Here is a 14,587-nt window from a genome sequence, read left to right on the forward strand (position 1 = left end):
ACATCCACCAGGATGATGAGGATGAGACATGGCTAGACCTTCCAGCAGGACAATGATCCAAACCATTCAGCAAAGGAAGCTCTTAATTGGTTTCAGAGAAAGGAAATCAAGGCCCTGACTTCAATCCAATTGAACAGTTTTGGAAGTTAACTAAAGATCAGGATTCACAAGATGGACCCCTGGAATCTTCAATATTAAAGGACTATCTGTTTAGATGAATGGGCCAAACTCGCACTAGAATACAGTGATTGATTAGTTTCGTCATACAGGAAATGCCTTGAAGCTGTCATTACAAATAAAGGCTTTTCCACAAAGTATTTAAGACATTTCAACAGGTGTGTTCAATACTTTTTTCCTGTGTCATTCTACTTTATTAAACATAACTCTACCCATGTACTTTAATGTTTGGAATTCTTTATATGGGTGGATTATCTGAGTTAATTCTAATGTCTGGTGAAAATTTCATGCAAATAGCCTCATTGGAAGTATACTTACTGAAAAAAATGTTGACGTGTTCAATACTTATTTTCCCCGCTGTAGATATATGGATAGATAGTAAGTATTCCCTAGTTAAATAAGGGAAAACAAACCAATACATGATTATTGAGAGATAGAGAGATGCATAGACACATTAACAATTACACAAATAATCATGAACACATACAGTATACACACACACACACTCAGGCACACGCACACACACACACACACACACACACACACACACACACACACACACACACTAATAGATTATTCACTGAAGCCTTGTCACTGAACCATTGGATACAAATGTGTGCCTTAAACCCTGTGCCCTGCATTTGTAACCTGAAGCAACCTGCTCCGATTCAAGATGTATTTGTTTGCTGCACTTCTGATAAGACTTGCCAATTTGGTTAGAATTTAATGCACAAATTTAGGTTTAATTTCACCGCTTATTATGCCCCTGGAAGTCATAAAATGGGATCCTTTCCAGACGGACCTGTAGAGAAAATTGAGATTTTCCAACAGGCTCCTCCAGGTTCATCGAGGCTACGTTTGACAAGCAGTCATACAAGATAATGTATCAAACAAGTAAAACAGCATGAAAGTATATTTGCTTGTGCTGATAAGACCATATGTGTGGAACGGTTTCAGGTCTGACTGATTAATATGAAACTGCTGTTGTGTGAGGTGATAATGTTTTGCACATTTTCTTATAGTGTAGGCTATAATTTATGCTCTTTTTTCACTGGAAAGGGTAGCGTGGCACAATGGCTAAGTATACACTAAATGGGTCCTTCCAACATCCAACTGACTTTGAGAGTTTCAAATAATTTGCAGATACAGTACATTTTGAGGACATTTCACTATAGCCAATCTCAACGTGTTCAATTTGCTTATGCCAGTCCAGGTAGGATACACTCATTATGAAGAGAAATGAAAGTCAAGGGTGACCCCTTGTGGTCATTTCGGGTGGGGGGCACACAGCTGAAAACCTGACCTACTGTACACTCATGAAGCAATGCACATATTTTGTATTGCTTTATTTTTGTAACCTCTTTGATCATGAGGTTACTTCAAGATAAACACACTTAGAATGTTCCTTTCAACCTTCCTTTGCCTCTTTCAACACAATTAAGATGGTTCAACGTTCAACAATTCATTAGTCACATGGATCTTGAACAGCTGTGAAACTGGGTTGCAACAACTTCTGACTGTGCAAATAATAACTAGATGTACCGCATAGCGGTACAAAATATGACCGCCGCTCAGTCCTGTACATCCGTTCCGCGAAAATAAATCACACTTCAATTTGTCTCCATCTTTTACTCCATCCCCCACTCTTGAAACTTTTGTGTATGCTTGTTTGGCATGCCTGTGTGTGTGAGCGGCTGCACAGAAAGTAGCCTACTGCTGCTGAAAAGGTGAATAGATTGTAGAAACTAGAAAGCCAAAGAAGATGTAGCATTGTTATGAAACCTTTAAAATCTCTAAACAATCACAAGTAGGGCAGTTCATCACAGTTCATCCATTGCAACTGGAATGATGAAAGGTCACTTACACCTGGGCTACAGTACATTGTATTTGGGAAAAGCAAAAGGTATCAGCATAATGTTATTTATTTATTTATTTATAAACAAAAACATCTCTTTCAGTTCCATGCCGTTTTCAACAGCTATCAAAAACAAAGGTCATTTTTGGATGGATGGATTTTTTGTGAATGTTTCTTTGATCTTCTACATAAGATTTTAGTCATCTTTAGTTCATGTGATACTTTATTGTCAATGCACAAATTAAGTAACAGTAGTCTGAAACGTTATTGTTAATGCACAAATTAAGTAACAGTCTGAAACGAAATGCTGTTTTACATCTAACCAGTGGTGCAAATAACGGACATGTCCAAATGGGCCTTGATGAAATGCGTCCCTAGACTGTTAGAATGTGTAGACACATTTTAACGGGCCAAAGTTGAAGAGCTGTTGTCCGTTATTGTTCGTGCAAATATAGGCTGATTCATGTTCCCTTGCATTGTGTAACTGAGGTCCATGGCTAGTCTGGCTTTCACCAGACCAAACTCAATCTTTTAAAGGGGCCCTATTATGGTATTATTTACTGTTTATTATTTAATTTGTTGGGTCTAATAGAATCGATTTACAACGTTGAAGTGTCGTCGGCCATATTATTTTTCATCATACGTCTATCAGTATTACAACCCCTATGTGAAACGCCCGGTTGCTGAGAATTTTGAGGGAGTTAGAATCTTGGCGCTGACAGAAACGTCTCGTCAGACATTTGTAAGTTAGGCGATTATGGCGTCAGTGCTGCCTTACCAATTTGAACCAGAATCCGACCCCGAAAGCGATAATGGAGCTGATGGAGCCAATGATGAGCGCGATGTTAGTCGTAGATTGGACCAAGACGTTTCACTGTGGTAAGTTTTTGTTTATTCTATTATCCACACCTGATTTACGAAATGTATCTCTATAGCCTAGCGTCTAATTTAGCCCGAGGCTAGTAGGCTACTCGTACTAACAAGCTTTATTTGCCTGCCTGACATGGAATATAAGTGAACTGCTTTTGTCTGCCAAAAATAGTTAGTTCTATAACTTATAACATCTTTGTTACTTAGGTGCACTTGTGGGAATTGTGCCACTATGCCTAGTGAAGTGGAGAACGTCTGCTGCAGAGAAATCACAAAGGTAAAACTGATAACTGTAACTTTATGCTAGGCTACTACACGGTTTGGTGTTTATTTCTATGGACTGACCTAATGTCCTAGCATAACATCCCCTTTAGATGAGTAGCTTAGGCCTACTAGTGAACTAGGCTACGCATGTTTATGACATCTCTAGCATAAAGCATCAGCATTACACTTGTAATGGTAAACGAGTGATCTCACCAGTTCATTGTAGTCTCAGCCAGGTGCATACTGTATTATAATCATTGTTATGTAAAAAAACTAATCAATGATACATTTTTATAATTAATATGTAATGGTAAACGAGTAATCTCACCAGTTCACTGTAGTCTCAGCCAGCTGCATACTGTATTATAAATCATTGTTATGTAATAAAAAAAACTAAATCAGTGATAACTTTTTTTTGTAAATAAAAGTCTGACAAGAAACCATGTGGCTTCCTGAATCAATATTGTCCATGCAGTCATGTAGCACTCTGAACAATGATGATGCCAAGGTCACTTGTTACACAGTAGTAGTTCTTGTCTTATTTTCTTTATTAGGTAGTAAGACGAATGAGCCAAGTGCCAATACCCATAATGTGCATGACAGAACATCCAGGCCTAGAACCTGTGTGTCTAAACCCATACAGTCTGCAAAATATCTACAACATTTACAAATATGATTACGGACCTGTTAGGCACAGAACAGAAGAAGAGTAAGTTACTTTGGCTGTAATAAGCTCTTACTAAACAAAACAAAAGCATTATTCTTATGTAATTTGTATGCATGTAAACATTGATGACAATAGTGCATAGCTTCTTCCATAGAGTATGAACCTTTGAGGTAATATTTGAAGAGTTTGGTTTCAAAATGCTATATCTCCATTTTTAAAAACATTAAAAAGTCATGTTATTCAATTGTGTATTTCAGATAATATCAATCAACTTGCTGTTTTGTTGTTTTGATTGAGTAAAGGTAAATCAATTAATGCCCAATTACAGTTCTACTGAAATTACTTGCAAAACAAATTGTAAAAAAATAATAATTATTTATCAAAGTTCTTTAAAATGGTCGATGTAGCGTTTTGGAACCAAACTCTTCATTTGAAAACAGTTGAACAGAGAACTGTGCCTTGTCCCTTCAGGCGTTTGAGGCATCTTGCCTATCGCAGCTTTGTAAGCTGGTGCTGGGGCTACTTAGGACCTAGTCGTCGGGTCATCATCCCGTCATGTGTGGTGCAGCGGATACGGCAGCAGTTCCCGTCTGGTGATTACATAGGCTTCAGACCACCTATTGATTGAAGCGGGAGACGTGACGGGCAACCAGCTCAGCCTTTGGAGTTTTCGGGAATTCTGCTGAGAGGTCTGGAGGGATGGGGATGGTCTTCAATTCCTCTGCAAAAGATGTAGGGTCCTCAAAAACTTCCTGCATGAGCAGCCTCATGAGTTCACGTACATAGTCTGGAAGATATAGCATTCAAATCCAATAAATGTATCCATAACAATCTGTAAACTGTTGTGGCTGTATTTAAAGAAACTCTTTAACAAACTTACTGAAGGTTGGATTTGTTTTCACGGGCTTCACAATGCCTTCCCCCCTCTTCGCCTTTGGAAAAACAACCTTGAAAACGGCCTGTCCTGTAGATGTTGTGGCTTGCTCCCGCATAGCATTTTCATTGTGGTGCATTGCTGCTAGATACAACCTATGGTAACAACACAGCAAAATTATTAAATACATAGAATGACTGACAGTCATCTCAATCAGTCACTTTTAAAATAATGACATTGTGTATTACCTGCACAACATTCCCATGAAGGGGAAAACTACATTCTTTGGTGCAAAACGTAGTATCAGGCTGTGGAAGGACTCTAGCGATGAGGTCTGGTGATGGTGGCTGAGTTTCTCTACATCCTTCAGGACTCTCTTGTTGAGCAGTATTTTCTCAGCTTTGTGAAGTGCAACTGATCCTTCAGTAAAATAAGAACACGTGGTGAAATATCAACCCCCCTGCATCACAACAAAAGACTGGAAAAATGTAATACTTGATTTTCTGAGCAAAGATAATTTGGCACATACCAGGTTGTAACCATTTGCTAGGGTCCCTTGAGACGTGGTCGGGATGCAGACATTTGGGGAAAAGGGGGTCTTCATGAACATGAACATTTTGTAGGTGGTTTAGCAGTGATGTCCATTTTGCCACCTTTTCTGGTCCAGTGCTTGATGACGTGGCACACCAGTAGACATGGTTTTTGATGCTCTGTAGCCACTTCTTCAGAACATCACAGTCTTCATTGTGCGAAGCTTTCTCAAGTTTCTTGGACAAACCTGTTTACCACACACACTGATTATACAATCTGTTAATTGCTAACTTCAAAGTTTAGGATATGAATTAGGAAAACACTTTACCTTTCTCAAAGTGCCAAACGTCATAGAACTGAGTTACGCTGCGTTCCCTCAGAAATTTCTGGATCTGTGGATGACGGTCTGTCACAATGTAATCCACCTTCAATCCATTCGACTCCAGATGATCTAGGCATCTTTTCAGTCCTTCCTTCTCCATATGATAGCTGCCACCTACTTCATTGCTCTGGTAGTGAATGGTCATTACAAACAAAAAACATTAGACAAAATCACACACTTTTAAGATTCAAATTCAAACAAATCCAAAGAGAGAAACATACCTGAACAAGTTGGATGTCCATAATGGTGTTGCTCTCCAGATTCATTAGAGTGTAGCTGCCAAACTTTGCGGAGTGCCCTAAAATAATGTATTACAGAGTGTGTAAAGCTTTTCAGCACACCATCAAGGGATGTCATATGATTCAGAATGCAAACTAATAATTTAGTTGCCAGAATATTTCAAATTTCTACAAACCTGGAGAATCAGCCCTCATGTCTCCTCCTACTGCAACCACCCCACCAAGGTGCAATTGATGCTGGAAATGACTCTGCTGATCCATCTTCCACTTGTGAACAATAGCCGGTTCCATGTAATTCCTTGCATGCCTTCTGAAGGTGTCATACTGAAATATCTGGAGTTGCATGGCCTTGCACAGCTTTAAAGAAAAGACAAATAAGAGGCGTTTTAGACCAGTTTAGTTCATCACTAGAAAGATTCACATGTTTGAAATGGTAAAATGCTTACCTTTTCCAGTTGGATGAAGGAGGTCCCTGTAAAGTAGGTAGCCGCAGAAAGTTGTAGGTTGCCGACAGGGGTACTTCCAACCATGGGCTGACTCTCCCACTCTCTGAAGTAACTGCAGTGTGGACATCGCTGAGTGAAAGCCACATAGGTTCCCATCCTTCGTCGTTGGAGATTACAGCCCTTCTTACACACTGGACAGTTTTCAAACAGCTGTTTGAGGCAGCTTTCAAAAACAATATACTTTTCCTCATCATGTGTGGACTGTGTCTCAAACCTAACAGATTAGAAACACAACATAATATTAGCTTTTAAATATGTTTTCTAGAATATTAGCAATGTTGTATCGCTGGTAACCATATACTGAAAACAGTAGCCAATACTGCTTTTAGTACAGCCAATACTAAACAGTAGCCAATGCTAAAAACTTACGAGATGTCAGATTCCTCTGTAAGTACAGAATCTCCAGGGTTGTAAGTCGAGTCCAGAGGCTCCTTATGAAATTCATTTGAGGAGTCGCTCTCCTCCTCGTCCTCCAACTCAAGCCGTGGTCTCTTGCTAGGTCGACAGCCTGGGCCCTTTATTGGTGTAGACGCCAGTGGTGAGTCTATACCAGAAATTATTCCAGTGCCTACACTGAGAAGAGGCAGCTTTGTCTGGATACCTACGAATAATATAGACACATCTTATTAGAAAATAAAAAATAATTCAGCTGATGATTTTGTCCTGGGTACTGAAGATATAATACAGAGTAGACCTTGGTTAACAACTACATCACACAATACCTTTGCTTCTCATGTGTGCCGTTTTCAGCGATCCCATGGACAACTGTGTGCCGACTGAAGTCGTCTTCAATGGCGCACTTTGTACTCCCACAGAATGCATTCCCACGGTGTTACTTGTCTGGGTTCCCGCCGAAATAAGCTGAGGAGAGTCGGTCTGACATCCGACGTGCTGGAAGGGGCTATATGGGGCACTGGAGTCCTGTAATTATAACACCAAAATCTGTTACGAAAATAATTTTATACAACCTAACAGTTAACATCTGAAACAAAAACTATAACCATTCAACCAAATAGTACCCCTCACATAGCTGACGTTAATTGTCCGTAGACGGACTCTGTTACCGTTTAGAATTTGTTTGAGATCCCCCGCGAAAACTAACGTTAACTTATAACGTTAGGCTACAAATAACACCAGTGACAAATTAATCAGCCTTGCGTCAAGACTACAGACTACTACTTCGCTCTACTTCAACATGGTAGCCTCACTATCAGAGCTAACTGCTACACATTGGTTTAATTATACCACTGAGCTTGCTTTTAAGCTACTGTAATTACACCTTTGCTCAGCTCAGACCACGAACTTAGTCAGCCTCTAGCACTAGCAGTTAGCTATCTCCGCTCGCAAGCTTGTAGGGTTAATTACCCAACTAACGTCAACCTTACACACAACAACTTTTGTTAATATCAAAAAAGGTTTACTTACATGTCGAGCGACATCTTCACCCATAGGGCCACACAAAGTTGGAACAGCATCTTCCCTCAGAGCAAGCAGCTTCGCAAATCCTGTGCTGAACAAACGCAGGTTGCTGAAGCAGCCATCCGTGAAGTGACGGGGACACAGAAAAATGGTCGGTAAAGTTGGGGGAATAGAGTTAAAAATAAACTCTAGCCAACAGGTATGTGTAGGCTCTGCCTTTGGCAAAGCATACAAGGGAGACGTCCCTTCACAACGAAGAAAACACCTTCTACCCATTGCTAACCGAAACTTTACTTGCTGAGAAACGCGAAATCGAACTGTTCTAGACTGACTGTGAAATCATCTGATGACGCTGTCCCATTTACTCCCAGCAAAAGTACGAGGTTACGTCACCTCGTACCGGAACTAAAATAAAGCAACGGCTGAAATTCGCATCGAGGCGTTTCTAGGCAGCTCAGTAGTCTGTCTTTGCGATATTCATTTACTCCCCCCTAGTGGTTACTTTTGATATTGTGTCTTTGCCGACCATTTACATACACAAAAAGCTATGTAATCCACGATAGGACAAGGAAAAAACGAAAAAGCATAATAGCACCCCTTTAAGAAATCAAAAAATAACTAGAAAAGCATTTCCTGAAGGAAATACAGTGCATGAGTAAAAACAAACTATATTGGTTGCTAAGTAGATGAGGTTTAATATAGTTGGAATGACTGAACAGTTAAATAGGTGGATACTTTAAATGGTTAAATTATTTAGGTAGATAGTTGACGATAACTGACAGTTGGAATGGCTCTAATGTTTGCAAATATGTTTACAAAGATAATAATGCTAACCAAGTTACTATGCTAACTAACATGTTAACAATGTTAAAATGTTAACTATGCTAACCATGTGACTTAGCTAACCTAGCTAATAATTTTTAGTAGTTATGTTAACTATGCTAACTAGCATGCTAACTATGCTAACCATGTGACTTAGCTATCTTAGCTAATCATTTTTAGCAGTTATGTTAACTATGCTAACTAGCATGCTAACAATGCTAACATGTTAACTATGCTAACCATGTGACTTAGCTAACCTAGGTAATCATTTTTAGCAGTTATGCTAACTAGCATGCTAACAATGCTAACATGTTAACTATGCTAACCATGTGACTTAGCTAACCTAGCTAATCATTTTTAGCAGTTATGCTAACTATGCTAACTAGTTCCATGTTCCATATGTGTTGTGCATGCATTACTTGAAAAGAACTAGCTCCAGTTATGTATGAACAGTGAAGGTAACGATTTCTTGTGAAAAACGTGAACTTGAAGAAGTGAAAATTGAACAATATGAACTATGAATATTGAACAACTTGAAGCTAAAGTGTGAACATGCTTAACAAAATATGGGAACAAAACATGGGAACTAAACGTGCATTACGAATATAATCAGTGTGAGCCCTGCTTGTTTCCCTGCAACAAGAAGCTTCCATCTGGGGGTGATGGAAGACAGTGACACCCTCAGTGTGTTTGAAATGTCCAGTCGATTGCGCAATTTAGTAAGTAACGCTCAAACTCATTTGAAAGCGCAACAAGGTGATCGCGCACCAGCTGCGAGAGAAAGGGCCCTGCCTCAGTCTCTCCCAAAACCCCCACTACTGTTTTGAACATATCAAATACACCCCGGTCCACTCGTCGTCACCACAAATCAAGCTTGCTTTAAATGCAGCGACTTTATCTGCCAATTTAAAGACAGTCGTCATTCTCCCCTGGAGTGACAGGTTGAGATCATTAAGCAACCCGAATATGTCACACAGGTAAGCAAGTTTTGACACCCAGTCCTCATCACTAAAATGTGCAGATAACGGTGACTTTTTTTCTGTAAGAAATCTCTGCAGCGGCTCTCGCAACTCAAACACTCTGGCCAGTGACCTGCTAAAGATGCTTGTTTTTTGTTGCTCATTCTAGCAGTTTAGCTAACTTCGTGTGACACTACCGTTCGCCAAGAACTGATCAAGTGAAGTGAGCTGACCTGAGGCTGCGCAGCGCTGAAGGCAATATGTAAAAGTGTTGAAGGCGGGACAGACAGACGTAAGAAAATAGACCTTGCAAAATGCAAACATGCGTGCAATCAAACAACTGCATATAGACCTATGCCATGTAAAAACGTGACATTATTGCGAATTAAATTTAGTTTAGTTCGCATGCATTTTTTTTAAAACTCATGTCGTAGGCTACGCCCCGGTTAGGAATGTCCTGCGGCCCGGTACGGTGGTTGGGAACCGCTGGTTTAAAGGGTTAAATTGTTTAACAGTGAAATATTGTAGTGAGGACTTTTATTTTGAAACAGTTTTTGGCAGAGGAAGCAGTTGAACAGGATGTGTAGTCTTAATAAGGCCAGTTTGTATGCTTAAAGCCTGAGACTGGCAGTTGATCCAGGTGGCCTGATCACCTGCCATAGGATTCTAATTGCTTAACGGCCGTATTATGATGTCACAATCAGCAATGTTAAGTCTATGGGGATTTTTAAAAAGTTTTTCTTTAATAGTTTAAAAAGTATAAAAGTTTCAAAGTTGAAAAGACAGCTTGGTCCGTTTGAATACCTACGTTACAAAGTTTGAATGAAGTTTCTAAGTTAAACTGTTCAAGAGAAATTGCGTACGGAAAAAGTGGTAAGCGGAATAATAATAAGAAGAAAAAGTTGTTGTTGTTGCCTAGGAAGAACAGTACAGTGCATTTTCATGCACTGTAAATAGCGGGCAGATCACCCAGCCTAGTCCATATGCACCCGATATTGTTTAATTTTCCGATTGAGATATCCACGCTCTGGCTATTCTAAATGCAAAAATGCATCAGGGAGTTATGACAAAACTGTAACTAACAAACTAGATCCTAATAGAAAGCTGTTAGCTTCCCTAAGCTATTGTAGGCTTATAAGGTAGGCCTATTTACAACATAAATTGTCAATAGGCTATGCTGGCGACACAAATAAAATTTCCTTTGGAAACCAATGGCTTAGGCTACGCCTTACAGTATCAAGCGGACTTAAACTGCCATATCGTGGCGAAAAGTTGTAATAAAATTCACGCAGCTCCATGAGTCAAGGAAAGCGCAAATGAAGCAGTAGCCACTTCTAAATGGGACCCACTACACAGTAGCTTAAGGTCTGTTGCTAAAGCAGCCATAATGAAATGAAGGTGTCATTGTTTGGATACTTCACACACACGTGCTTTTTAATTTCACTTTTTAATTTCATCAAAGCACATCGATTCCCCTCTCACACCCTGCACGCACTTAAAACAAATAAACAGGTGTCTCAGTCTCACACATATATAGGCAAAACTGTATCAGACCGGTGTAACGTTGGTAAATCTTCCATTGCAGAATGATTTTTGTAGCACGTGCAACAAATGACAGTCGAAAGATACAATTACAGTGCTGTTATCAATTTGCTTGGTATAGGCCTAACCGCATTTATAGTTTTCTACAAATGCAATCAATCAAATTGGCCTCCATCATTCAACCAACGCTAACGGTAACATTACCTAGGTCCTTATTGATATTATAAGATTAACGTACCTGCAGTAAAAACCAAGCATGTCCGATAAACATCCTCAGATTTATTTCGGCTTCAAGAAGAAATGGGAATTACATTTCACGTGAACATCGTCCTATCCTTATTAGATGTTCTCTGCAGTAAACTACAGTCCTGTAGGAAGCGTCCATTGTTTTTCCAACCCACTTTTAACTTCCAACAAAATTACGTCTCACTGCAACGATGCGCCATCTAGTGGACAAACTACTACTTATCGCCAATACTGGAAATGCAGCCATGATGATGAATATTTGGCTTTCTTTTAATCCTACTGAATTTGTAATTATGTATTGGCCGTTCTAATACCGAGTAGTACGTGGGTGCCTGTGTGTGTGTGCATGTGTATATGTGTGCACCGCCATCTATGAGTGTACAGTCACTAAATGTACACATAACCTAATTTTTTTTAGACCCCCCCATGGATGAAATTCTACGAAACTTGGCATACCCCCAGAGAATGCCAGGTCAATCATACACATAAAATTTAGTGCAGTTCTGAACAACTTAACTGAAGATAGGGGCGATTAAAGCAGAATAATATTGCATTTTCATTTTTTACCGGGGGGGTGCAAATCACAAATGAGTGATTATGGGCCAGGTTGATGTGGGCCCTTGAGACCAACATACCATAAAAGATTCTTCATCCTCGGTGCCACGGTTCAGGTAGTTATTTAGGAAAAACTGCTTTTTTAGCAGTTCGGGGGGCCCAGCACGGGGGGGGGGGAGTGGCCCCCTGGAACGAAACGATATATACCCACCAAATTTCATGTGCACCGGTGTTTCGGTGTCCCGGGTATCGTTGACCAAAAATTCAGGAAGTAGATGACAGAAAAAAAAAAAAAAAAAACCTTTGACAATCATTATATGACCGCTTCGCTAGCTTCACTAGCGGCGGTCATAATAAAACACACACATTGTTTCTTTAAATAATAAAATGTAACTGTAAATAGGCTGAATAAATAGTAAGCTATTTTAGACTTTGGCGATGAATGTCAATTTGAAAGTGGTCATAGTCTTTATGGCCTTGGGGAATTCTGGTCCTAAAGCAGCTGAAGGACCCTACTTTACTGTTTGTTTTCCAGTTTTCGGAGCCTGGGCTCCCTAGAGATCGTTTTTTTTATTTATTTTTTTATTTTTTTTACAGTGTACTCATGGAATGGGCAGCTAGCGGAACATAAGGAGATGATTGTAGTAGTGGAACTGAGACCATGCAACAACATACTGTAAGAAGCAAAAGGATACATTTTGAAAAACACTGGTTTTCATGCAAATAATTATACACTTAAAGGAATTTAGAAAATGGCCTTGCAATGTACGTATGCTTCATCCCAAATCCACACATCAAGAAAAAAGGGCCTAAAAGACCACGGGAGGTGGCAGTGTAGTGCTAAAGGACCTGGGCTAGTGTAGCCTGAAAATTGTGGGTTCAATTCCCGGCTCCCACCATTGTGCCTTTTTCCGGGGGACAGTGTTCTCACTTGTAATATAGTTGACTTATGTAAGTCACTTTGGGCTTAGCCAAAAGAAAGTGAATATAAAAGGATACTACTACTTTATTCCATTGTAGCCTCTCTAGTTCCTGGAAAAGTCCATACATGATACAAATGAGTTGCAAACCAGGATAAAACAGAGAGGCCAGGCCAAAAACAGGAAGTGTAAGATCTTGTGGCTACTTTATAGCAAATTATAAAGGAAGGACCGTAAGGGCTCGAAACGGTAGGCCTACCCATAAAAAATACTTAAATGGGAGCTCTCCAGTGTGCGGATCTTCACTTTTTCTTTTAACCATATTTTAGACCCTGCACCTGTATTATTTTTGGATGTGTGTGATTAAACCATGCTTTTTCTACTTTATAGCAAATTAAGCCATAACCAGCAACCATTATACTTTTTATCGTAGACCTATAACAGAGTTCTGTTTATTCAGCTCAGCTATTCACCGTAGGCCCTTCGCCAGATCTCAAACACACACTGACTAACACGCTACGGCAGAGTGTGAGGAAGAGAGGATTAAGGACATCTCTGTCTGTTGATAAATATATGAGTCTCTTCTGTGTTTGTCCTCCTAACGCGGCCATAGTTCCCCAATCCTCATAGGCTGCTGTCAGACATATGTCTATAGGTAACTTTGGTGGATGTAGTACAAGTTAGGGCCTATCAGGACAGAGAACAGTAGGAGGTCTGTCTAGGAGGAGATAAAAAGCACCAGACTTGTTTTGTTTCCATATTTGAAGCTGGCCCAGACAGCCTCAGTTCAACCCTGAACTCAACAGCCACACACATACCCCTGTTGCTTCAGTGCTCTTGACAATGCGACAGCTTTGCCTTCCCTCACCTCTTTCTACTGCCCTGCAGCAGCACTAATGCCACCTCCTGTTTCTATTTTTGGTATAAGCTTTTCATGTGCAGTTTCACCTCTGTGTCCCATGTACAGAGCTAGGGTCAGAAGACAGGAGCAGAAACACAGAATAGACAGCTTACAGATCGTGAAGATATAGTCACTGAATGTTACAAGAAGTGTATTGACTTAGAATCACCATACTGCCCCTTCAACGAATATCCCCGAATATTACAACTCCTAATGACAACAGCAGACTGGGGCTGATCACTGGTGCTGAGCCTAAGCCCCATGACCTGGTTCTTAAACAGACCAGACAGTAAGGCCATGCAACCAGGACCAAACAGTGAGGTCATGCCAAAAAGAAAGCGATAGATCTTGTGGCTACTTTATGGCAAACGCTTTGTTTATTCAGCTCTAAAATAGTTGCAGTTTACAGGATGATGATGTAACAGGTGCGGTGTCTGCCTATTCAGCGTAGGCCCTGCGCCAGATTAGGAATGAATACGTTTCTTCTGTGTTTGTCCTCCAAAGGAGGCGATATTTCCCCAATCCCCGAGTTAACACTCATTAGGTGCTGTATGACAAATGCCAGGTGATATTTCCCCAATCCCAGAGTTAACAGTCATTAGGTGCTGTATGACAAATGCCTAGAGAACTTAGGCCCCATCTTGAATTACATCCACCTATCAGGACAGCGGAGGGAGGGAGGTCTGTCTAGGAGGAAAAGGTTCTGGAAAGGTTTTTAAGTGTTGTCCTGTGTCCACACTAGACGAGTGTTTTCAATATATCCACCTGACTTTGAGAGTGTCAATGTTGCCAGATATGGTGTATGAGTACGTAGGCAAGCGATTTTTAAATATTTAATTATTGGGAATTTTAACCTTC

General features: G+C 40.1%; 2 protein-coding genes across 4 annotated transcripts; one reads left to right on the top strand and one right to left on the bottom strand.

The window, feature by feature from the left end:
• Nucleotides 1–2,562: 2,562 nt before the first annotated feature.
• On the top strand, nt 2,563–4,672 carry LOC121690416 (P2X purinoceptor 7-like). Of its 3 annotated transcripts, XR_006025061.1 has the most exons (5): nt 2,563–2,911; nt 3,110–3,179; nt 3,721–3,875; nt 4,091–4,135; nt 4,305–4,672. XR_006025061.1 is itself a non-coding variant. In XM_042070954.1 (4 exons), the coding sequence occupies exons 1-4, from the start codon at nt 2,790–2,792 to the stop codon at nt 4,459–4,461; spliced, it is 504 nt and encodes a 167-aa protein (XP_041926888.1). In that variant the 5' UTR covers nt 2,563–2,789; the 3' UTR covers nt 4,462–4,672. The 3 variants fall into 3 exon arrangements, 2 of the variants coding, with proteins under 2 accessions (XP_041926888.1, XP_041926889.1); XM_042070954.1 differs by lacking the exon at nt 4,091–4,135; XM_042070955.1 differs by lacking the exons at nt 3,721–3,875; nt 4,091–4,135.
• On the bottom strand, nt 4,451–8,379 carry LOC121690415. The gene is made up of 11 exons (XM_042070952.1): nt 7,791–8,379; nt 7,088–7,286; nt 6,735–6,966; nt 6,306–6,579; nt 6,036–6,216; nt 5,842–5,918; nt 5,567–5,747; nt 5,237–5,485; nt 4,956–5,127; nt 4,714–4,862; nt 4,451–4,620 (listed from the first exon to the last, which is right to left on the bottom strand). Exons 1-11 carry the CDS (start codon nt 8,058–8,060, stop codon nt 4,451–4,453), a joined length of 2,154 nt encoding a protein of 717 aa, XP_041926886.1. The 5' UTR covers nt 8,061–8,379.
• Nucleotides 8,380–14,587: the final 6,208 nt, after the last annotated feature.

The sequence above is a fragment of the Alosa sapidissima genome, chromosome 18 (genome assembly GCF_018492685.1).
Source record: "Alosa sapidissima isolate fAloSap1 chromosome 18, fAloSap1.pri, whole genome shotgun sequence".
NCBI classification, from domain to species: Eukaryota; Metazoa; Chordata; class Actinopteri; order Clupeiformes; family Clupeidae; genus Alosa; species Alosa sapidissima.

Bases quoted from the DNA above. Each gene is read 5' to 3' on its own strand.
- LOC121690415 (XM_042070952.1), bottom strand. From the start codon at position 8,060: ATGGGTAGAAGGTGTTTTCTTCGTTGTGAAGGGACGTCTCCCTTGTAT. The intron at 7,287-7,790 runs GTAAGTAAACCT...TTATAATTACAG, and splicing joins GTGAAGATGTCGCTCGACAT to GACTCCAGTGCCCCATATAG. The intron at 4,621-4,713 runs GTAAGTTTGTTA...TATATCTTCCAG, and splicing joins GAAAACAAATCCAACCTTCA to ACTATGTACGTGAACTCATG.
- LOC121690416 (XM_042070954.1), top strand. From the start codon at position 2,790: ATGGCGTCAGTGCTGCCTTACCAATTTGAACCAGAATCCGACCCCGAA. The intron at 3,180-3,720 runs GTAAAACTGATA...TTTCTTTATTAG, and splicing joins GCTGCAGAGAAATCACAAAG to GTAGTAAGACGAATGAGCCA. The intron at 3,876-4,304 runs GTAAGTTACTTT...TTGTCCCTTCAG, and splicing joins AGGCACAGAACAGAAGAAGA to GCGTTTGAGGCATCTTGCCT.